This window comes from Leucopleurus acutus, assembly GCF_964270905.1.
Source record: "Leucopleurus acutus genome assembly, chromosome: 1".
NCBI lineage: Eukaryota > Metazoa > Chordata > Mammalia > Artiodactyla > Delphinidae > Leucopleurus > Leucopleurus acutus.
Window position 1 is genome coordinate 149,673,183 of NC_139142.1, and position 25,424 is coordinate 149,698,606.

General features: G+C 46.7%; 1 protein-coding gene across 1 annotated transcript in view; it reads right to left on the reverse strand.

Moving 5' to 3' along the window:
• Positions 1 to 25,424, reverse strand: part of ATP10A (ATPase phospholipid transporting 10A (putative)) — a gene marked incomplete at both ends in the record, with an annotated part of 163,426 nt that overhangs the window by 21,688 nt on the left and 116,314 nt on the right. The window contains 6 exons of the mRNA XM_082850624.1: positions 988 to 1,182; positions 2,565 to 2,782; positions 5,882 to 6,134; positions 8,551 to 8,681; positions 9,687 to 9,818; positions 10,199 to 10,305. Coding sequence (XP_082706750.1) covers positions 988 to 1,182; positions 2,565 to 2,782; positions 5,882 to 6,134; positions 8,551 to 8,681; positions 9,687 to 9,818; positions 10,199 to 10,305 — 1,036 coding nt within the window. The remainder of the gene's footprint in view (positions 1 to 987; positions 1,183 to 2,564; positions 2,783 to 5,881; positions 6,135 to 8,550; positions 8,682 to 9,686; positions 9,819 to 10,198; positions 10,306 to 25,424) is intronic.

Below are 25,424 nucleotides of genomic sequence, written 5' to 3' on the forward strand. Positions count from 1 at the left end.
ACAGAGAGGGCAGGGGCCCCTTGTTCACCCTCCATCACAACAATGGCTTCACCAGCAGAACCTGCTGGAAGGCCCAGGAGGAGGGGAAGGGGTCTGGGAGAGTGGAGGTGACAGGGTACAGACCTATAGTGTGCATCAGCCCTAGAACACCTTCATTTGTATCCACTTAAAGTTGCCTAGCTGCACGACGCACAGCCATGCTTAGGTGCACCCCACCCCCTGCAACACCACCTGGTCCACCCGGAGGAGCGCTTGAGTTATAGAGGTTCCTTTCACATATAAAACCTTACTCTCTTTGGAGAGAACCTTGATGTTAACCCAAACAAAACCCAACTTGGTGTTGCTATGTTTCTACCACCCAAAGTAACTTCCCACTGATTCTCAACCACTTCCTGAATGCCAATGTTAAAGGCATTTATTAACATCAAATACATTTACTATGTGCCAAACTCTACTCTGAGACCTTTCCCTGAATCCCACCACCGCCCCACATCCCAGACAAGGTGCCAAAGACACAGGAGGGGACCAGCTTATAGTGTCGTCAGGATGCAAGTCCAGGCGGCTCCTACCAGAGTCTGGGCCCCAGCCCATCCTGTCCCCTCTCATGTAAGAATCTAGGACCCTGAGGCTCTGGTCAGCATGGAGGGCAGCCACCCTCCTGCCACTGCCCACCTTGGGCCACGCCTGTATGCTCTGTGCCCCTCTCATCCTGGGCTCAGTAGCTGTCTCTGGCTGGCTGCCCTCTCCCTCTTCGCCACAATCCTAGCACCTGCCCACTGCAGTCTGAGGATGTCACCACAGAGCTACTGAGCTGGCCTGCCCCGTCTGAAGCCCCCAGCGCACCCCCTGAAACCTGAGAGTGGTGCTGAGCGACCGGGCTCCTGCAAGACAGGGAAGCGTGCTCCCTCTCAGGAAGACTGACACCAGTGGGGCCACACCTAGGGGCAGGGGCTCTGCGGGCTCACAGTACGATGCTCCAGAACTTGCCTTTTGTCGTGGCTGATCCGGGGATGTGACCACCACTGTGTTGCAGATGGTGAGTGCAATGAAGAAGTCGAAAATGTCAGACAGCTCAGGCGAGAGGTGGGCCAATGGGTGCTCCTGGTGCCTTGCAAAGGCCAGGCACCTGTCACACTCGCTCACCTTCTCCAGCAGCTTCGGGTCGGGCGTTATGTCCTTCTCCTGGGAAGAACACAGGGGCCGAAGGGTCAGTCTGACCCAGTGACCTGCCAAGTGTCCTTTTAGTGCTTGACTATGTAAGGCACCTTGATTTTACTAGAAGCTGTAAACAGACCTTCACCTCATATATACACACGTCATTTTATAATTACAAATTATGTATAATCTTGATTGTATAAGAATATACAGCTAACATATGAAATGCACATATTCTTATATATAAGAAGGTACACATGTTCTTTTTATAAAATAATACCTCCAAGAATATATATTATTATAAAATTAACATATCTTACTCAGAAAGATTTGGAAAAATAAGAGAATAATAGGGAAAATGTAACAGATCTCTCTCACACCACCTTACAGTAATATATACTTTTTAAAAAACATGCTTCTCTGCCTTTCCTTCGTCTTTTTTCTATACATGTACATTTTTAATCAAAATATTTTATACATAAATTGGCAGTTTCCATTTCCCCAAAAACATTATATTGCCTCAACTTTACCAGGCCTTTAAGAGCCATTTGAAAACATAATTTTTAACGGCATAAAAACAAACATACCATAATTTATTTGACCATTCCTTTATCACTGGGTACATTTTTTTGCTGTTTTATTGATGTAAATAACACACTGATAAGCTTCTATGCACAGAAATCTTTCACTGAATCACTAACTTCCTAGGTCAGAAAGTTGGAACATTTCAAATACTCTTAACCCGTATTGATTGTGAAATTGATGTCAGGAAAACCTTCTCCAACACAGCCTCCCTGCTGCTCGGGTGACAGCTCCCCGCCCACGTGCCCCATGTAAACCCAACAACAATCAGTGACCACAAGTCTAGATGATCTCTATTCAAATGGCACCTTCTATATGGGTTTCGAAGGACATAAAAGAATGAGGCCACCATACGTGAACAAAACGGATTCTCCCTCTGGTCTTCAAAAATTTTAGAAGTGAAAGGATCTTTTAGAGGTTGTCACTCACGTACTTCTGGAAATTTCCCTGCCGGATGAGAATGGTCCATAAATGTTTGGGCGGTTGACAAGGCAAAGGGTGGATTTGGGTTCATCTAATTAAATTTCTTTTTTTTAATCTGACTTTGCTTTTGCACAGTTGTCATCTTGCCCTGATGTTTTACACACTTCATAGGGCAGAACAGACTTCCTCTCCGTCACCCACTTGGCTGGGTCATCGGCAGTCCCCAGCCTGAGAAGCCTGGTAAGGGGACCTAATCAGTGTTTTGGAAAAGATACAGCAGTGTGGGAAGAAGGCACTGGACAGAAAAACATCCCCTAACTGAACAGAGGTAACTCCCCAGTGAAGAACAGACACTTTTGGTGACTGGGGGAGGTGACAGCGGGAAGGAGGGCTGCAGGACTCACCATGGGGCTGCTGAAGGCTGTGTGCTTGGACAGCATGCTGGCCCTCTTGGCCTCGGCACGGCTGCTGGTGCGCCGGTGTGACCTGGTGCTCTGGCTCCGATGCACGACTCGGATGCTTTGGTGGCTCCCGGTGCTGCTGCGCTGGGGCAGTGAGCCCCCTCTGGGCACCACCTCCTCCTCCTCCGAGTCTGCTTCCTGGTACCTTGCCAGACGCCGGGCTGTGGGGGAGGGGCACTAAGTGACATTGTGGGGAGGCTGTGTGTGATACTGAGGGGTCTAGGTTCCACAAGGCATCCAGCAGGGCACCCTGGGCCCTCACCACCCTCGCTCTCTGACGGTGAGGCCATGTTTGACAGGGGTTTCCACTGAGGGATGGGGGATGTTCTCATTTACATGCACCTTCAGTGGGCCCGATGGGGCTTATGTTCTCAACCCTACGTCACAGATGAGAAGACTGAGTCTCATCTGTTAAGGTCATGGGATGCAGGGGCAGGGGGTTGAGGCGGTACCCAGGCCCACGGGATGCCAAAGCTCAGGTCCCGTCCGTGATGGCAAAGGGGCCACCTCATCCCACAAAAAGTCAGATGTGGGTGGAGATGGGTTCACATACAGCCCCTCTGTTCAGGGGGAGCCCCCATGTGAATGGGGTGGGTGGGCAGGTGGCTGGGAGGCCCACAGAGTAGCTGGGTTTCAGGCTTTGACCTTCAAGCCAGGGTCACAGGGCCACCTGCTTACTGGGGCTGTCAGGACAGATCACGCATTGAGCATCTGCCTTGCAGTCAAGCAGAAATAACGGTTCTCAGGCTGTGTTGACGGTGCTCTCCTGAGAGGGCTCCTTGCTCAACGTCAGGTGGGGAGTAGGTGCTGTCTGCACTCACCCCATGAGGATGAAGCACTTAGCAGCAGGGAGGCTCACATCCTCCTGGGGTTGTACAGCGTGGAAGAATGCCGCCAGTGTTCAGACCCAGCAAGCAGAGCTCCACTGAAGAAGACGGTGATTGTGATGCTGTGCCTGGCTCTTAGGGGGCACCGTGGAGCGACAGTCCCTGAGGCCTCCAGGGCTCTCAGTGAATCACAGAAGTGCACCCACGCTGCTGTTCTTGCTAACAAGGGCTCTCAACACGTGTTCCTGGCTTTGCCCAGTTAGTTCAGCTTCTTCCATCATATGCGAGCAACAGGAGACTATCCATAGGGACCACTCGCTCCAAACAAGCAACTCTTAAGAACTTCCAGGGCAGGCCCGGTGCTGGGTGGCAACACAAGGCATCCTAACAGGAGGTGGCCCGTGTGAGGGGCTAAGAGAAGGGCCCCCCGTCTGGGCATGCCATGGTGTGGTCTGTCCTGTGGGCCAGGCCTTGAACTCAGCATCTTCTTGGGGAAGACTTTTCTTTAGAGATAAGGTAAGGGAAGTCACCTGTCCATGGCCACCAGGCCGGGTAACTGCCAACCCCAGGACTCCACCTCAGGGAGCTCCTAATTCCAGGAGAAAACTCCTGCACCTGCCCCCTTTTCCCCCTGGCAGTGAGGTGGTGAGTGGATGGCAAGGAAGGGCAAAGCCTGGACTGGGCCTGTCTAGCTCCTAGGCTTGGACATTATGAGCATGGTGTCAGCCTCCCAAGGGCACATCTGCCCGCCCACCCTCCCACAGCAGTGATGAGATGTTAGCCTGAAAGCGGCCATCCCTCAGGCCGCTGCTGGTGTGTCTGTGCTCTGTGACCAGACAGCAGTGGCCTCAGCGATGCCCTCGGGCTCTTTGGGGAAGACGGAGACAAGGAGCAGGTGATGCTTGGCCCTGGCCCTGCACCGTCACCAGGACACGAAGTAGAGAGGGACACGCCCATGGTCTGTGTGGCCGGTTCAGGTACACGTGAGCTGGGCTCAGTACTCAGAGTAAAACCCACCTGAATTCGTTTTACTAACAGATCTGAGAGGTCTGACCATGCGAGCAGCTGTGAAGGGTGCCCGCCCAGGGGCCCGTCAGTCACTGATCACAGCCCTTCTTTAAAACATGCTGCAGAGACACCTGGCTGTTTCCACCTTCCCCAGCAATGGTTTCCTGTGTCTTCTGGGGGCGATGGACCCCTTTGGTTTTATGGTAAGCATCTGACAACTGTGAAAATCCTTCTGTAATCTTACTTGGGATTCTGCCCCCAGAGCCTCAGTTCCAGTTCAAAGGCCGACTTCAGACCTGGTCCTCTGACTCCTTTATAAGCAGGATGAGGTCTGCTTTCAGGCCACCAAGCTCTTCTGCACAAGCCTGGGGAGTCAGGGAAGGGAGGAGCCAGAGAGGGAGGCAGGTGGGCAGATGGGACACTGTTCCTGACCGGTTTTTTTGAGTGGCAAATAAAACATTAAACAAATTGGACACATTCCTATGCCTTCTGTTAATATGATTCATTTTATCATGGAGGATATAGTGGATATCATGATAATTCTTGGTTTTATAAAACTCACAAAAATCTCGTGCTTCCAGCAGATCTTTCCCACCAAATGCCCCTAAAGAACAGCTTCCTATTGATGCCCCCATGTTGTCCCCCTGTTCTGTACTTGCTTCTGTTTCTGTGGCAAGGTTTCTTTGATGTTCTCAGATGCTGTTCCAGGAAAGAAGGGGAGTCCTGGTTGCAGAGCAGGTGCCCTCTCTCTCAGAGGTGCGATGGCCCCAGAGACACTTCTGTGGTACAGGGACCCCCTCCTGTTTTGGGTGGGCAGCTGGCTCCAGGCACCCCTCGACTTAGGAAGCAGATGGCTCCCCTATGTGCTCAGAGGGGACAGAGGGAGGAAGCCAAGGATGAGAAAAGGAGAGGTGGGAGGAGGGACTGCCTAAATTCCAAAGTGAGGTGACACTTCCCTCTGGGAGGTCATATTCCAGAGGAAAGAACGCAGCATGAACTGCCCAGTGCCCTGCTGAGAATTTGCAGCTGATAACAAGGAGACTGATGCGTGACAAAGGAAACATCTCTTTGCCTCTTGGTGTGACAGAGACCGGGTGCCTCTGAGGTGAGTTCCTCAAGGTTGCCCTCTTTGGTTCTGCTTGTCTGGCAGAAAATGAGTGTTTAAGCAGATGCCCACCACAGCAGATAGTGCAGGAAGCAGGGCGCCATCAGCAATAAGGAGGGGCCTTTTCTATAGATGCTGGTCCAGAGTTGCTCTGCCAGCCTTTCTGTTTTATTCTCCCTCAGAAATCATCAACCCCTGAAGCTGTGTGTGTGTGTGTGTGTATGTGTACACGCACGCACACACAGGCACATGGGCATGCAACTCTGATACAGCAGCTCTCTGGTCCTGCCCAGATTGGGAGCCCCCATCCCCAGACTCACCATTTGCATCATGAGAATATTCTATGCCAGACACAGTGCATCTTCGGAAAACCATCTTATTCTCAGTTAAAGTGCCAGTTTTATCGGAGAAGATATACTGTATCTGCCCTAGGTCTTCCGTGATGTTCAGGGCTCGGCACTGCAGCTGTGAGTCTGTCTCCTCATCATACAACTCTATATCCTGGTTAATGAAGTACACTTGGCATACTTTAACAATTTCAATGGAAACGTACAAGGAAATTGGGATCAAAACCTAGGAGACACAAGGCACATAGAATGAATGACCGTGAAGACCCGAGAACTGCGGATTTAGTCCAATCTAAACGACAAATAACTACAACCCCAAGTAAGTAGGGACTATACTGTACCTTTCAGAGCTTAAACAAGTTGGCTTAGAGTCAGTATTGTTAGAGTATTAGGATATTGGCAAAGAGTTTAAACTAGGACAGCCTATGGTGCCACTGCAGAGCGGAAATCCACTATCGTGTCTGGAAGTATGGAAACCATGGCTTGTATAGAAGCAAGCGTTTTCATATTACTAAGTTGTGCTTGAGAGAAGCTAGGAGAGGAAAAAGAGAAAAGAGAAACACAAAACACATGGCACAGTCAGAGTCCTCATAAGCAAAGTCACCTCACACCCAGGCTGTCCCGGGGCTCCCGGTGACAGGAGCTGCCTGTCCCGCAGACACAACCCCACAGCTCAGAAGAGATAGTCTTTTCAGTGGCTGGTTCTGTGCTGAAGGACAATCTCTGTGATTTTGTACAATACAGAGCAGAGGGGAGAGGCTTTGAGAAGAACAGTCACGGTTATGCTTTGACAATTCAAGAATAACCTTCATGAAATCAACGCTTAATTTTTTCTTTATCTCTGGAGTAACAGTATTGAACTGATACTTATGGGCTCAGAATATCACATCCAGACTAACTGGGTTCTCTGGGTAACTTAAGTATATGTTAATGCAACACCTACTACAGGACGAACTCAAGTACATGTGATAAAAGACAGCAGAATGCCCCTTCCAGGCAAAGGCTAAGCCAATATCTTCTGTTCACTGTGTCCCTAAGGAGGGTGGCAGAGATGCTCACTGCCCCTCTCCACTCTCACAGGCTTTTGGGGGCATAAATTCTCAGTTAGTGATGGGGAATTGTTCAGGAGGCATGGAAACTAATAATAATAATAATAATAATAACCAATGCTGCAAAATGCAATGTGATATCCTAAGTTGACTCTAGGAACAGAAAAAGCACATCAGTGGAAAGATTAGTAGAATCCGAATGATGTCTGGAGTTTTGTTTGAGACAAAGTACCAAAGTTGGTTTCTCAGGTTTTTTTGTTTTCTTTTTTGCGGTACACGGGCCTCTCACTGTTGTGGCCTCTCCCGTTGCGGAGCACAGGCTCTGGACGCACAGGCTCAGTGGCCATGGCTCACAGGCCCAGCCGCTCCGCAGCATGTGGGATCTTCCTGGACCGGGGCACGAATCCGTGTCCCCTGCACTGGCAGGCGGACTCTCAACCACTGCGCCACCACGGAAGCCCGGTTTCTCAGTTTTGACAATGTACCAGAGAAATGTAATACGCTCACATTAAGACACACTGGGTGAGGGACACATGGGAACTCTCTGTACTATTTTTCGAAACTTGTCTGTGAACCTTAAAATTATTCTGAAATAAAAATGTAGGTTTAAGACAGGAATAAAGACGCAAACTTAATAGAGAATGGACTTGAGGATACGGGGAGGAAGAAGGGTAAGCTGGCACAAAGTGAGAGAGTGGCATGGACATATATACACTACCAAACGTAAAATAGATAGCTAGTGGGAAGCAGCCGCATAGCACAGGGAGATCAGCTCGGTGCTTTGTGACCACCTAGACGAGCAGGATAGGGAGAGTGGGAGGGAGGGAGACGCAAAAGGGAAAAGATATGGGGATATATGTATATGTGTAACTGATTCACTTTGTTAATAAAGCAGAAACTAACACACCATTGTAAAGCAATTATACTCCAATAAAGATGTAAAAAAAATGTAGGTTTTTTTAAGAAGTAATTGAGTGGGGGTGGGGTGGGATGAATTGGGAGACTGGGATTGACATATACATACTACTGATACTATATATAAAATACATAACTAATGAGAACCTACTGTATAGCACAGGGAACTCTAGTCAATGCTCTGTAGTGACCTAAATGGGAAAGAAATGCAAAAAAGAGTGGATATATGTATACATAGAGACAATTCACTTTGCTGTACAGTAGAAACTGGGAAGGAAATCCAAAAATGAGTGGATATATGTATACGTATAGCTGATTCACTTTGCTGTACAGTAGAAACTAACACAACATTGTAAAGCAACTACACTCCAATAAAAATTAATTTAAAAAAAAAAGAAGTAATTGAGTGGAAAAACAAAACAGAACCAATGATTGAAAAACCGACCCCTCAGAGCCTAAAAATCTTAAGAATAGCAAAGGAGAATTTTAACTTGAAAAGCACCCAAGAAAAGATCCTTTAGATAAGTCGGGTGGGAAAACAAAAGGCAACACATTTGTCAGATGAACCTGTGCTCCTCCCAGGTGCAGAATTTGTGGGAAGTTCTTAGCAGACTATGATGACTCAAAGTTCTCATCAGAAAAGTAAAGCAATTGTCATATGGAACTTAGTACTGTTACCTGCAGAACTATTATCATTGTCAAAAACGAATAAACTGCAGCTGTGACTGGGGATAAAGAGGTGCCGTCAGACTCAGGGACATCAAATAATGATTTCTTCTCTTGATAGCGCTGCACCCATAGTCCATGTCCTGTAGCAAAGTTCAAAGAGGAACGTCATTCACCTGACACAAGTACATCGGGTTTTATGAGCCCGCCTGGCCACCTAAGAAAGCAAAAGCCCACGGTACTGTTGGCACTACAATCAGAGCACTGGGAGGAAGGCCCCGGGACTTGGACTCTGCCTCAACCCCGGCCTTTCCCACCGTTGGTACTGAATAGCACCACTGGTCATAACACAGGAATTGGACGTGTGCTGGTAGCTGCCAACGAGAAACCTCAGAAAGGAATTTCCCAATGACTCACTAAACACCAGTCTCAGTAGGCTCTGAATACTGCCTGTAATTGTCCCTGCTTAGAGATTCAAAATTCACATCTCACAGACTCTGAAAAGCCAACAGCAACACACGTTATTTCAACTGAGCCCCACACCTAAATGATGACAGAGCCCTTTTCATGCCCCGTATACCAGTGCCTTTTACCACTGAGTTCCAAGACCATGTCACACCTGTCTGGTGTGTGATGGCAGCTGAGTGGGACACGGTGAAGGTCGTTTACCTGGAGGTCCACGCGCTTCCCTGCCAGGCACTCCCAGAGCAGCATGCCGGTTTGGAGGCCACCAGAAGCTGGGGGCACCAGACTCTGCACACAGCCTAACTGCTAGCCCCTTCTTGGGACCCAAATAATGTTTTCCCTCTTCTCACAGAGTCCCTAATAGTAGCATTTGTGCTTCTACTGCTCTGATTCCTGTTATCACCAGGTTAGTATCACTCTTTCCATTGGAATCATTACAGGAGGCATGATTAAGCCGTTCTTCCACCCCAGAAGACGCCAATTCGAAAAACACTAGTTTGTGGAGCTCATTCATCGAAACGTCTCAACGTGGCCTTGCCAATGCAAACATCCCCTGAGTCCAAGCCAGTGACAAATGTGTGTTAATTAGAGCACTGGGTCAGAAGGAGACAGAGACAGCCCAGCAGGGGCCCCCGGCAGCCGTCCAGCAGTGCCCACTCATCGTGACCTCTGAGGAGACTTACCGACGGCCGAAAACAGAGACATACAAACGAGGAGGAGGACACACCAGAGCACGTCGCAGTTCATCTGCCTCTCCAGCCGGCTGCGCTTGTAGCGGGGCCCGCTGTTGTTCAGCAGAGCCTTGGTCTCATGTCCTGCGGGGGAGGCAGTGAGTCAGTGCCCAGCAAGAAAGGGACGGGCTACGCTGACTCCATGGATTGGAAAAGGGTGCTGCCATCCAATGATCCATATGGGATAAGTTCAGTCAGAAAAGTAGGCTCTACAATTAATCTCAACTATGTAACCACCACGGGGAAATGCACAGAAAGAAATAGGCTAACATGCTAAGAACACTTCTGGTCCAGATAGTATTAGACATTTTGCGTCCATCTATTTTCCTGGTTTTCTACAATGGGTTTATGCTACTTTGATAATCAGGAAAAACCCAAAACAACCAGGAGCAATGTCCAGGAATAGCCAGCCCACCATGCTGAGCCAATGCCATCACAGACGGCAGGTGACACGCAGCACCTACCTGCGTAGATGACGATGCCCACGACGGCTTCTGTGTTTCGGATGGTGCAGCCTCGAAGCAGCAGGTTTTCTTTGTAGAGCCCAGCCTTTTTCCCGTTGTTGTGTATGCTGTCATGGAACAGTTGGCATGTGTCACGTGGGTGCTTACATGGCCTCACAGCTCAAGCAGCACCGCTCTGGGAAGGAAGGCCTAGACCCGGGGCTGGGGAGGGGAGGGGTGGAGGGTCTCAGTGGACCTTTGCAAGAGCTGAGATGGGGCTGGCACTCACCAGTAACTGGGCTTCTAGAAGCCCCTCCAGAGCCTGATGTTTGTTCGTTTACTTTGCCCACGGGCTTTGTGAAATAAGAAATATATGATTTTGTCTCTGCCCCCGGTTCCTGACACAGGGCTCCTGACACCTTTGTAAATAGAAGTCCTAGGATAATCTTTTGTTCTAACATTTAGTCTTTGACTCCAGTTCCTGGCACAGAGCTCCTAAAATTCTTGTAATTTCCTAAGTGATCAGAGCACTAGGAACATGTTTTGTTCTAACATTTGGTCTTCGAGACCGGCTGTTCCTGACACACAGGACTGAGCCTGTCACCTGTGGGATCTGATGCTCTCCCCAGGTAGATAGCATCAGAATTGAGTTAGACTGTGGGACACCCAGCTTGGTGTAGGAAAAACCCACACGTCAGAATTGGTACCAGGACCATTGTAGGCTTCATGGCACAAGGTCTGGCCACAGCTAGAGAGGGCAGAGTCGGGAACTGGGGGACCGAGTTGGAAAGCTGGCCCAGGAAGGCCCTGCCAGGTGATCTCTGCCCATGTCCTGATCATCACAGAGAACACTTCTCCTCACCAGTACCTCATGTTGTCACAAGGGTACAAATATTTCTCTAGAAAAGGGGATCATATTGATTTCAGCAATATTTCCTACATTCTGTTTTTCTTATTAAAAGTCACACAATTATTAGAAATATTAACATGTTAAATTTGAAATGTGGTAAACTCCATGATACAATTTTATACATTTGGTTTCACTGCTATTTAGATTCAGAGAATATCCCATGTTTAAGCAACTGCTTTTCAAACTCATCCTCTTGACCTACTAATGGCAGCCGCACCCTCACCCCTGTTGGTCAGGAGTGTGCTAGGGCCACACTGGGGTGGATGAGGTCCTGGGAGCCTGATGAATAGGTCACAAGGGGAGGCCCTGGAGGCTTTCAGAACTAGAGCAGGGGCCCTGCCTAACCTACATCAATCAGGCAGTGCCACCTGCCTTCCAAGAGGAGGGCCTTCCAAGAAGCCACCTTCTCACACCCTATGTGGACAGTCCTCCCCAGCCCTCCCACACACACCCACAGCCCAAACTCCTTCTCTGAAGTTACCAAGGATCCCTGCAGGTGTCGCCCCTCCCACCAGCTCCTAGAAGTGCCCACTGACCAGCGAGCAGAGCTAGTTTGGAGAGGTACAAGGTCAGAAGAAGCTGTTAAGGGTTCCAGGAAAACAGCACTTCCTGCCACTTCCGGACCCTGGTCACCTGCATGAGGGATGGGGCCGCCTCTCAACCTAAGACACAATCTGTATTCTTCACAACCAGGGAAATCAATATATTTTATGGTGAAGAAAAGAAGCTAAACAATAAAGAAAAGCCCAAAACACCATGCTGGGGGGACGCATTTCCTGCAAGCCTGTTATTTACCAACATGGCACTAGTTCTTCTACAGAACTCATGCAAAGGAACGTGCAGGAGGAGGGCCAATCAACACTGTGTGATGCCCTCTCCGCCCCCCCGCCCACCTTGTGGCAATTCCAGAATAAAGTTTTGCTTTAAAAAGAGATTCAAGACTGGAAACCTCAGTGCCAGCTAAAGCGTCAAGAGGCCCAAGTGCATGAGACGTTACACACAAAACCCAGCTCCCGAGTCAGGAGTGAGAGAATGCCCACCGCCACGGTTCTCTCCGCAACAGCCGCGCATGGAAACCATTTCTCGGGACAGCAGTCAAGGATGAACCATCTAAATCAAACCAGTCATGCTTATTCAGAAGAAGAGATGAACTCAACAGAAACAAGAAAAGGTATTACATTAAGCTTCCTTTGATGTGACCTACACCTTTCAGTAACTACTGTGCTTTCTAATCAGACCAAGCCAGACAAGAACTGATCACAGCAGGTGTATCGGCCTGTTTAAGGCCCCCAGCGGCATACAAATGGCAATGGGGGCTGTGCTCTGAGTGAGTCTCCTTGCATCAGAAGGGGAGGAAGGCTGGAGAACAGCGTCACCCTAAAGGTGCTTGGCAGTGCAAGTGCTGCCTTGGTCTCCTAAGGGGGAAAGTCCCTGCCAAGGGCGAATAGGCCCAGGACCCAGCAGGCATGAGGCTTGACTCCAGGAAGACGTGCAAGAGAATATGAGCCCATCACACTGCCCTCAGCACCTACCTCTGTCTTATGGCTTGACATGTGTCTCCCCTAGAATTCATATGTTGATGTCCTAACCCCCGTATCTCAGAATGTGACTGCATTTGGAGTTAGGTCTTTAAAGAGGTAATTAAGTTAAAATAAGGTCATATGGATGGGCCCTAACCCCATATGACTGCTGTCTCTGTTAGAAAAGATTTGGACACAGAGATGGACAAGCACAGAGGTTAAGATGATGTGAGGGCACAGGGAGAAGGTGGCTGTCTGCAAGCTAAGGAGAGGGGCCTCAGGAGACACCAGTCCTGCTGACACCTGGATCTTGCTTCCACCCTCCAGAACTGTGAGACAATGCATTTCTGTTGTTTAAGCTGCGGGGTCTGTGTCAGCCCAAGCAAACGGATACATCCCTTAACATTTAATCTGAGCCACGTACAAGAGCTCCTTTAGTTCAAGTCCCCATTGTTTGACTCATCCAAACAATCTCTTCTAAATAGAAACTGTCCAAAAGTGCCCTGGGAAATACCACATGCAGGACGTGACAGGGCTCAGCTAATAAACTCCTGCCTGGCTGTTCTTTCTCAAGAGAGGCTGTGCCTCCTGATGGGCTTGCATGTCAGTTCTGTCCTTCTAAGTCCCAGCACTCGGAGGTGCTGGGGAGAATCAACCATCTGTCCAGACACAGGTGCAAGGTGCCATGGTTGTGATGCAAGAGAAGGGGGACCTTGGACAGCAACCTGCAGCCGCCCCTCCCTAGGTCACATCATCTCTAGCACCCAGACCTGGGTCTCTTCTCTGCTCCATTGCTGGCCGAAGCTCCACCACTGACTGGTCACACATGGACCAGCACCCTTGCTGCCATTGTTGACTCCCCTCATTATTTTTATATCCACACAGACATCAGTTTTCGATTTTGCCCCCTTCGCTAGCTATTCCTTTTTATTTTTTAGTATATTTATTGGAGTACATTTGCTTTACAATGTTGTATTAGTTTCTACTGTACAACAAAGTGAATAAGCTATATGGATACATATATCCCCATATCCCCTCCCTGTTGAGCCTCCTTCCCACCCTCCCTATCCAACCCCTCTAGCTCATCACAAAGCATCGAGCTGATCTCCCCGTGCTATGCAGCAGCTTCCCACTAGCCATTTATATTTGGTAGTGTATATATGTCAATGCTACTCTCTCACTTTGTCTCAGCTTCCCCTTCCCCTCCATGCCCTCAAGACCATTCTCCACATCTACGTCTTTATTCCTGCCCTGGCACTAGGCTCATCAGTACCGTTTTTTATATTCCATATCTGTGCATTAGCATCCGGGATTTCTTTTTCACTTTCCGACTTACTTCTCTCTGTATGACACTCTAAGTCCATCCATGTCATTACAAATAACTCAATTCCGTTCCTTTTTAGGGCTGAGTAATATTCCATTGTATATATGTGTAACATCTTCTTTATCCATTCATCTGTCGATGGACACTTAGGTTGCTTCCATGTCCTGACTATTGTAAACACAGCTGCAATGAATATTGTGGTACATGATTCTTTTTGAATTATGGTTTTCTCAGGGAATATACCGAGTAGTGGGATTGCTGGGTCATATGGTAGTTCTATTTTCAGTTTAAGGAACCTCCATACTGTTCTCCATAGTGACTGTATCAATTTGCATTCCCACCAGCAGTGCAGAAGGGTTCCCTTTCCTCCACACCCTCTCCAGCATTTATTGTTTGTAGATTTTTTGATAATGGCCATTCTGACTGGTGATACCTCTTTGTAGTTTTGATTTTCATTTTTCTAATGATTAGTGATGTTGAGCATCTTTTCATGTGTTTGTTGGCAATTTGTATGTCTTCTTTGGAGAAATGTCTGTTTAGATCTGCCACCCATTTTTGCATTGGGATGTTTGTTATTTTGATAATGACCTGCATGAGCTGCTTTTATATTTTGGAGATTAATCTTTTGTCAGTTGCTTCATTTGCAAATATTGTCTCCTTTTCTAGGGGTTGTCTTTTTATCTTGTTTATGGTTTCCTTTGCTGTGCAAAAGCTTTTAAGTTTCATTAGGTCCCATTGCTTATTTTTTATTTTATTTCCATTACTCTAGGAGGTGGGTCAAAAAAGGTCTTGCTGTGATTTATGTCATAGAGTGTTGTGCCTATGTTTTCTTCAAAGAGTTTTATAGTGTCTGGCCTTACATTTAGGTCTTTAATCCATTTTGAGTCTATTTTTGCGTATGGTGTTAGGAAGTGTTCTAATTTCACTCTTTTACATGTAGCTGTCCAGTTTTCCTGGCATCACTTATTGAAGAGGCTATCTTTTCTCCATTGTATATTCTTGCCTCTTTTGTCAAAGATATGGTGACCATATGTGTATGGGTTTATCTCTGGGCTCTCTATCCTGTTCCATTGATCTATATTTCTGTTTTTGTGCCAGTACCATACTGTCTTGATTACTGTAGCTTTGTAATATAGTCTGAAGTCTGGGAGCCTGATCCCTGCAGCTCAGTTTTGCTTTCTCAAGATTGCTTTGGCTATTCAGGGTCTTTTGTGTTTCCATACAAATTGTAAAATTGCTTGTTCTAGTTCTGTGAAAAATGCCAGTGGTAGTTTGATAGGGATTGCATTGAATCTGTAGATTGCTTTGGGTAGTAGAGTCATTTTCACAATGTTGATTCTTCCAATCCAAGAACATGGTATATCTCTCCATCTATTTGTATCATCTTTAATTTCCTTCATCAGTGTCTTATAATTTTCTGCATACAGGTCTTTTGCCTCCTTAGGTAGGTTTATTCCTAGATATTTTATTCTTTTTGTTGCAATGGTAAATAGGAGTGTTTTCTTAATTTCACTTTCAGATTTTTCATTATTATTATAGAGGAATGCAAGAGATTTCTGTGCATTAATTTTGTATCCTGCTACTTTACCAAATTCATTGATTAGCTCTAGTAGCATCTTTAGGATTCTCTATGTATAGTATCATGTCATCTGCAAACAGTGACAGTTTTACTTCTTTTCTGATTTGGATTCCTTTTATTTCTTTTTCTTCTCTGATTGCTGTGGGTAAAACTTCCAAAACTATGTTGAATAATAGTGGTGAAAGTGGACATCCTTGTCTTGTTCCTGATCTTAGAGGAAATACTTTCAGTTTTTCACCATTGAGAATGATGTTGGCTGTGGGTTTGCTGTATATGGCCTTTATTATGCTGAGGTAGGTTCCCTCTATGCCCACCTTCTGGAGAGTTTTTATCATTAATGGGTATTGAATTTTGTGAAAAGCTTTTTCTGCATCTATTGAGATGATCACATGGTTTTTATCTTTCAGTTTGTTAATATGGTGCATCACATTGATTGATTTGCATATATTGAACAATCCTTGCATTCCTGGGATAAACACTACTTGATCATGGTGTATGATCCTTTTAATATACTGTTGGATTCTGTTTGCTAGTATTTTGTTGAAGATGTTCATCAGTGATATTGGCCTGTAATTTTCTTTTTTTTGACATGTTTGTCTAGTTTTGTTATCAGGGTGATGGTGGTCTCATAGAATGAGTTTGGGAGTGTCCCTCCCTCTGCTATATTGTAATAGTTTGAGAAGGATAGTGTTAACTCTTCTCTAAATGTTTGATAGAATTCTCCTGTGAAGCCATCGGGCCCTGGGCTTTTGTTTGTTGGAAGAGTTTCAATCACAGTTTCAATTTCAGTGCTTGTGATTGGTCTGTTTACGTTTTCTATTTCTTCCTGGTTCAGTCTTGGCAAGTTGTGCCTTTCTAAGAATCTGTCCATTTCTTCCAGGTTGTCCATTTTATTGACATATAGTTGCCTGTAGTAGTCTCTCATGATCCTTTGTATTTCTGCAGTGTCAGGTGTAACTTCTTTTTCATTTCTAATTCTTTTGATTTGAGTCTTCTCCTTTTTTTTCCTGATGAGTCTGGCTAATGGTTTATTGATTTTCTTTACCTTCTCAAAGAACCAGCGTTTAGTTTTATTGATATTTGCTATTGTTTCCCTCATTTCTTTTTCATTTATTTCTCATCTGATCTTTTTGATTTCTTTCCTTGTGCTAACTTTGGGGTTTTTTTGTTCTTCTTTTTCTAATTTCTTTAGGTATAAGGTTAGGTTGTTTATTTGAGATGTTTCTTGTTTCTTGAGGTAGAATTATATTGCTATAAACTTCCTTCTTAGAACTGCTTTTGCTGCACCCCATAGATTTTGGGTCGTGTTTTCATTGTCATTTGTTTCTAGGTATTTTTGATTTCCTCTTTGATTTCTTCAGGGATCTCTTGGTTATTTAGTACCATATTGTTTAGCCTCCATGTGTTTGTACTTTTTACAGTTTTTTTCTTGTAATTGATATCTAGTCTCATAGCATTGTGGCTGGGAAAGATACTTGATATGATTTCAGTTTTCTTAAGTTTACTGAGGCTTGATTTGTGATCCAGGATGTGATTTATCCTGGAGAATGTTCCATGTGCACTTGAGTAGAAAGCATATTCTGTTGTTTCTGGATGCAATGTCCCATAAATATCAATTCAGTCCATCTAGTCTAATGTGTCATTTAAAGCTTATGTTTCCTTATTTATTTTCTGTTTGCATGATTTGTCCATTGGTGTAAGTGGGGTGTTAAAGTCACCTACTATTATTGTGTTATTGTTAATTTCCCCTTTTATGGCTGTTAGCATTTGCCTTATGTTGAGGTGCTCCTATGTTGGGTGCATAGATATTTACAAATGTTATATCTTCTGGATTGACCCCTTGATCATTATATAGTTTCCTTCCTTGTGTCTTGTAATAGTCTTTATTTTAAAGTCTATTTTTTCTTATATGAGTATTGCTACTCCATCTTTCTTTTGATTTCCATTTTCATGGAGTATCTTTTTCCATCTCTTCACTTTCAGTCCGTATGTGTTCCTAGGTCTGAAGTGGGTCTCTTGTAGACAGCATATATACAGGTCTTGTTTTTGTATCCATTCAGCCAGTCTGTGTCTTTTGGTTGGGGCATTTAATCCATTTACATTTAAGGTAATTATTGATATGTATGTTCCTATTACCATTTTCTTAATTGTTTGGGGTTTGTTTTTGTAAGTCTTTTCCTTCTCTTGTGTTTCCTGCCTAGAGAAGTTCCTTTAGCATTCACTATAAAGCTGGTTTGGTGGTGCTGAATTCTCTTAACTTTTGCTTGTCTGTAAAGCTTTGATTTCTCCATCAAATCTGAATGAGATCCTTGCTGGGTAGAGTAATCTTGATGTACGTTTTTCCCTTTCATCACTTAAATGTATTGTGCCACTCTCTTCTGGCCTGTAGAGTTTCTGCTGAAAGATCAGCTGTTAACCTTATGCAGATTCCCTTTATGTTATTTTTTGCTTTTCCCTTGCTGTTTTTAATAATTTTATTTGTGTTTAACTTTTGTTAGTTTGATTAATATATGTCTTGGCATGTTTCTCCTTGGGTTTATCCTGTATGGGACTCTCTCCGCTTCCTGGACTTGATTGACTGTTTCCTTTCCCATTTGGGGGACGTTTTCAACTACAATCTCCTTAAACATTTTCTCAGCCCGTTTCTTTTTTCTTCTTCTTCTGGGATGCCTATAATTTGAATGTTGGTGCGCTTAATGTTGTCCCAGAGGTCTCTGAGACTGTCCTCCATTTTTTTCATTCTTTTTTCTTTATTCGGCTCTGCAACAGTTATTTCCACTCTCTGTCTTCCAGCTCACTTATCCGTTCTTCTGCCTCAATTATTCTGCTATAGATTCCTTCTACGTATTTTAAATTCCGATTATTGTGTTGTTCATTACTGTTTGTTTGATCTTTAGTTCTTCTAGGTCCTTGTTAAACGTTTCTTGTATTTTCTCTATTTCCAAGATTTTGGATCATCTTTAGTATCATTACTCTGAATTCTTTTTCAGGTAGTTTGCCTATTTCCTCTTCATTTATTTGGTCTTGTGGGCTTTTATCTTCTCCTTTGCCTGTAAGATATTTCTCTGTCTTCTCATTTTGTCTAATTTACAGTATTTGATCCTCTCCTTTGCCTAGGCTGCAGGGTCATAGTTCCTCTTGCTTCTGTTCTCTGCCCCCATTGGTGGCATTGGTCCAGTGTCTTGTGTAGGCTTCCTGATGGGAGGGGTTGGTGCTTACATTCTGGTTGGTGGAGCTGAGTCATTTTCCTCTGATGAGCAGGGCTGTGTCAGGTGGTGTGTTTCAGAGTGTCTGTGACCTTAGCATGACTTCAGGTAGTCTGTGTGCTAATAGGTGGGTTTGTGTTCCTGTCTTGTTTGTTGTTTTGTGTGAGGCATCCTGCACTGGGAGCTGCTGGCTGTTGGGTGGAGCCGGGTCTGGATTCAGATAGAGGCCTCCAGGAGAGCTCTCGGTGATTAGTCTTCCCTGGGGCTGGGAATTCTTTAGTGGTCCAGCATCCTGGACTTGGTGCTCCCCCCACCAGAGTCTCAGGCCTGATTTCTGGTCAAGGGACCAAACCCCACAAGTTGCTCATCCCAGCAATAAAGGTGATCAAAAAAGAAAAAAAAAGACTAACAAAACCCCAAATGGTAAAAAGTAAAATAAAAAAAACAGAAACAAGGAAACACACACAAAAGAAACAAAAACAGAACCATATAAATCAAAAAGCAAGAGAACAACCAGACAAACAAAAGAACCCAAGAATGAAATCCACCAATTAAGAAGAAAGCTGACAAAAAAACAAAACCAAAAAACAAAATCAAAGCAGAGTGACAACGGAAGAATGAAGCAAAGAAACAAACCAACGAAAGTGATAAAAAAAAAAAGAGAAAAAGAGAAAGGAGAAAGAACAAAAGAAAGGCAACATAGAAACAGAAATTTTAAAAAAAGAAAATAGAAAATATATTTAAAAAATGACAAACAAAACCCCAGAGAAATGGTAAAAACAAAATCAATCAAACAAAAACAGAGACAAGGAAACACATATGTGAAAAAAACAAAAACAGAGCCAAATAAAACAAAAAGCAAGAGAATAACCAGACAAATAGAAGAACTCAAAAACGAAATCAAACAATTAGGATTAGAACCAACAGAAACACATAACCTAAAAACAAAACCAAAGCAATGTGCCTACTGAAGAAAAAAGCAAGGAAACAGAACAAACTGATTAAAATGATTTTAAAAAATAGGATTAAAAAAATAGGATAAAATAAAATAAAAAAGGAAAAATCACAGGACAACAGAAAAGCAAAGTAGAAATGGAAATATATTTTTAAAAAAGAAAGAAAAAAATATATTAAAGAAAAAGAAGAAAAAATAAGGGAAAAGAACACAGAACCAAAGAAAAGCAAAGTAAAACTAAATAAAAAAATAAACGTTATAAAACATGCAGATCCCAAGAAACCAAAAAAAACTAAAACACCACCACCAAACAAAAAGAGAAAGAAAAAAAAAAAACAAACACCCCCCCCAACAACAAAAGCTAGAATCAACAACAGAATGAATCAAAACAAATAGAATTAATAATAATAATTATGTTTCCCTGGGGTCTCCGCTGTAAGTGTCCTTGAACACACCATGAACCACAGCCCACCTCTGCCTCCCCAAGAGCCTCTCCTCTGCCTCTGGGCTGGTCTCTGGACCTGCTGTGGGTGCTCTGGGGACCACTCAGACTCTGATCTGGCCTGATTCCTGCATGTGCTGTCCCCAAAGTCCACAGCTGCCAGAGCTAGACCGTTTTCATTTGTGGGAACACTCATTCATTGCCTACTCAGGTATTCTACAGACGCAGGGACTACCTAGCTGATCGTGGGGATTTAATCTTCAGCTTGTACAGCTGATAGAAAGATTTTTGACCTTTTTCCTTAGCCATCCTGTCCCTGGGGTTCAGCTTTGGTTTTATCCCCACCTCTGTGTGAGGTCCACCCACAGTAGTCCAGTCCTGAGGCTGCCTTTGAGCTCTTGGGTCAGTCCCTGTGAGGACCAGGCAAAGAGGTGGTATGACTACTTGGATCGCAGAGCCTTGGCAGCGCCAAATGCACAAAAAAGCCAGCAGCCACGGGTGCAAGAGATATGGCCGTAGTGAGGGCTTTTTCTGGTGCCCAGCTACAGGCACGTGAGGACCAGCTCTGAGTGTGCTTCTTTTATTGTCGTCGGCAGGCTCTGTCGTGTGGGGAGAGAGAGGCTACAACAGTGGCTCCTGCCCCTGCGTGTGACTCAGCAGAAGTGCCCTGTTTCCATGGCAGTCCGGTCTTCCTCCGTAGGCATTTCCTGCTGTGGTTTTCCTCCATTCCATCCCTTCAGTCCATCGCCCCACAGCCAACAGGAGTTCTCGCTCTGGGTCTGTTCTCCAATCCCCACACACCAGCTCCCAGCCCCCCTGCACACCCGTGAACGGATGTACAGACTGTCTATTTCTCACTATGTCCCGTCTGCCACAGATTGGCCACTTCACCCTCTTCCAACAGCCTCAAATGCATCCCTTCTGCCCCAATCGAATTCCCCGTCAGAGAGGGGGCTTCCCCGTTTGAGTGGGGGTTTCTCCGAATTCGGGAATCTCTCCTCTGCTTCAGCTCCCCCACCCTGGGATGCAGGTCCCATCCAGCTTCCTCTCCTCCTCCTTCTCCCTTCTTTTTTTCTGTCCTACACAGTTATGCAGGGACCTTTATAGTCCTTTCTGGTGTCCAAGGTCTTCTGCTAGTTCTCCGCAGGTGTTCTGTGAAAACTGTTGCATCTATAGGTGTATTCCTGACGCATCTGTGGAGAGAGATGAACTCCACATCCTCCTACTCCTCCGCCATCTTGAATCCGCTACTCACTGGCTATTTCTTTAATCCACCTTCTTCTCACACTCTCTGTGCATCACTGCCCTAATTCAGGCTTCCAAATTTCCCTACTGCAGCCTTCGATGCACCCCTTGTGGCTTGGTGCCACCAGCCTTGGCCCTTCCTGTCCATTTCTCACCCAGGCACCGACCGATGTTTCAGGGTGCAGGTTTGAGCGCTGAGTTCTCCTGGGAGCATCCTGCAGGATCTCTGACTTCCTCTAGCACACACGGCCACTCAGCGCCTTGGGCGGGCCCATCCTGTGCAGGCTCTCGGCCCCGGCCACCCATGCTGCACGTCCTGCTACCCACACTGCCTGTTGGCCCAGTGCGTCCTGCCTTGGGGAGCTTGGCCTGCTACCCTGGGCTCACATTTTACAGCCCTCAGGAAGATGCTTTGCTAACACTAAGCTCCCCAGACCCCACAGCCAGGAGACTCTGCGGTATTTTGTGCTTCCCTCTCTCTGCTTGTAAAGACGGGCTCCTCGCATATTCTTCCATCCTGCACCCCATGCCCACCCCAGTCCCTGGCAAATGCTGAGGCTGCCTGGCCCTTAGCTTTGGGGTGGTCCAGCCCACAGGGATGTCGGAAGGAAACCAGAGGCGTGGACAGAGGCGAGGGAGGATGGGAGCGTGTCTCGGCTCCTCCTAGGAGAGAGTGCTGGGTTGGTTGTGTCCCTCAACCAAGGTGGTGAGCCTCCCAGGCGGCCCCTGGACATGAGTCCCCAGGGGCCACTCCCCTCACCCCCCCGGGACCACTGGGCCTCACGGTGACCACAGCTCAGCTGCTCCTAACCCTTGTGGCTGCCTTAAGCCCTAGCCCCTCCTGCAGAAATGGACCCTTGGCTAATAGCCCCACACATTCAAATTTGAGCATCTGATCTGTTTCCAGAAGGGATCCGACTGACACAGGTAGAGAGGATGGAAGGAGAGATAACCCCTTCTCTACTGCCGAGTCCTAGGCATCATTTTCCTTAAAATAATAGTTGCTCAGGTTTCTGTTTATCTATGTAAGTACAGAAATGACCCGACTGTGTTTTGTGCCAATGTTAGATTTTCTTGAGATGTAAATATCAGTTAAAGGTGCTAAGGTAAAATGAAAATATTCTGATTTTAGAGTCTGGCTGATGCAGTTACAATCCGTCTCAAAGCCTGGTCCTTGGGAGTGAGGACATTTTGGATATAAACCCACACAGAGCTCCATCCAGATGCTGGGCTGGGGGGCTGGGGGAACTGCCAGGGTGTCCTGGGGTGACCACAGTCTTGGAGCATGCCATCTGCCGGGATGGGGGAGGGGTTAGGCCCCAACAAGCACACCCTGGGCTCTGGATGGCAGCCAGTGTCCTGAAGCCTCATGTGGTCAAGCAGGCTATGTGGCCCACGGGGAGGGACCCCAGAACCCGCTCCACGGAGGACTTAGGATAAGAAATGGAGCCTGGCTTTATAGCTGGAAATGGAATTTCACATCAGATGATGAAACCAACCAACCTCTTTGCTTTATTTATTCTTTAGGAGTAAGTGAAAATGTTTGATTGACTGGTGGCTTCAAAGCCCACATCGTCCTGCCCTGGAGTTGCTGAGCGAGCTAAGCAGGGTGCCCTGAGCAGCCAGAGCCCCCATCCACAGCGGCTCTCTGGGCTGCCAGGGCCCAGGGCAGCTGAAGAGGTGGGGAACAATGTTATTTCCAGCTCCTGTCTCTGAGGATTTCATAAGTGCTTAACTACAGGGATTGCATTAAAAACTAGGGGGCATTAAAGTGCACTTGAATAATGATGCACTTGACACTCTTATTTTAACAGTTTGAGCTATATTTCATATACCATGCAACTCACCCATTTAAGGTGTACAGTTCAGGGTTTTTTATATTCACAGCCTTGTGCAGTGCTCCCCACCAGCTAATCTGAGAATGTTTTCATCAGAAAGAAACCCTGTACCCACTGGCAGTCACTCCCCATTCCCATCCCACCCCCCAACCGTGGCAAACCACGAATCCACTTTTTGCCTCTCAAGATATTCTTACTGTGGACATTTCACACCAATGGGACCACACACCATGGCTGACACCACCCTCTTGCACGAAGTGCTCTGATTCACATTGTGTCTTTCACTCCATTCAATGTCAGCCACTGTTCTCTCCAGAATTAGGAGGAAGCCGGGGCTCAGAAACACAGGATAACTTTCCTAAGGCTTGGGACTTCTTGGTACGACCCCAAGCAAGCTTAGTTCTCCAGCTGCAAACAGCTAAGGTTTCCAGTTTGGATGGACTGGTCCAAATAAGAGTGAAATCTGATGGCCTGTCCAGTGGCCTGTAGTCCTGGGTTCTCCAGTGTGAGTGAGGCTACAGGGCGGCAGCTGAGTTTAGGCTGAAGGAAAGCCACCAGGAGCAGACAGTGAGAGCCAGCAAACCAGGGAACTGGCTCAGCAGCTGGTCTACCCCCTGGGTCTAAATCTCAGCTCTACCACCCAGGTTAGCCCCACCCCTGAGCATCAGGACCAGTAGCGGGGCTGGGGACTCCTCCCTTCCTTCTGCCTGGAGGCAGGACTCAGGACCTGGGGTGACCAGGCCCCTCCCAGAGGCTCTGCTCACCTGCCCTTCCCTCTCCTCCCCTCAGCACTCTTCCTGGAGACTTCAGCCCGAGTCACGGAGGGAAGAGCTTTTAACACACTGCCACCAACACCCAACCTCCAGAGCTCCTGGCTGGACAGGCCTAGCTGGGGGAGGGGCCTGTCTGCACCCTGACATTCTTGTAGCAAATCCCAAATATCACCTAGAGAGAGCAAGTCACAAACGCATGGAGGTTTAGGCACGCAGAGGCCTGAACTGGCCGGGCTCTATAGCATGAGCCTCAGGGCAGGATGGCTTGCTGGGAAAAGTAAGAGAAAGCATGACAAGGTTGAACCAGAGCGGGAAGAGGTTTCACCTGGGGAGAATTGCCCTTCTTGCCTTTCTTGGGCAACGTGCCAGCGAGAGGGATGCATGCTGGGAACACTTGCTGGCAGCATCTCTCTGAGCGGCCAAGTCAGCCTAGCCGGCCATAGGCACAATGCTATCCACTTGAGGCCATCTTCCCAAGAAAGAGGCAGCTGGGGCACCAAGTCAGCTGAGGGCCAGCTTGGAGGCAATGCAGGGGCTGCAGGTGGGCGAGGGGCCAAGGGACACCCCTTTCCCGGATCACTGAATCCCTTCGCATGGAGGTCCCCACGGAGATCTCCAGCCTGGCCTTCTGTTATCTTCTCTTTTCCTAACAAGTGTCCTTCTTCTTTTTTGGAGGTTTTCATCTCTGGCCCTGTCCCTCCTTTTCAAGCCACATTTCTAGAAAGAGTGGTTGAAAGTACAATTCCTCTTCCATCTCCTATAATCTGGGCTCTACTCCGACAGTGCGGCCCTCCCCTTTCCCAGGTTCCTGTGGAGTCCAGTATCTGGCAGACCTCCTTCCTAAATGTCCCTCTGGGCCTCCTCCACTGGGCATTGCCTTTGGAACCACATTCCCAAGGGATCCTGCTCCTGCCTGTTGGGATTGCTTTGTCTTCATTCCTTTTCTCTCTTGCCTTCTGTCCCATGTTGGTCTGGTGTCTCTCCGTCCTCAAACACAACCTCTAGACAGAGGTTCCCCAAACCTGTGTCTTTAGCGCCTACTCTCCTGAATTCCTATCACATAGATTTTTTTCTGTCACTCCACCGAATGCACTCGCCAGCTCCTCAAATGCAGTGAATCCCAAACCCCAACTCTCCTCCACCTATAGCTCCCCATGATCCATACATAGTAGACAAACCATCCTCCCAGCCTCCTCTTCCACTGTATCCCCCTCCCCAGGGAACATTTGAGTTCTCGCCTTTGCCTCCCTCCTGACCTGTCTCTCTCCCTGCTCTATAGTATGATAGTAATAATATATTACTATATAGTAATATAGTCAAAGAAATGTTAACAACAGCAGCAATGACCATAATAGTGGCCAATGTTTATTAAGCACCCACCCTTCTGAAAGCTTTCCATGTATTAAATTGACAAAGCTTTGCACCCATGACACAAGGGGCTCCTGGATTCTCCCC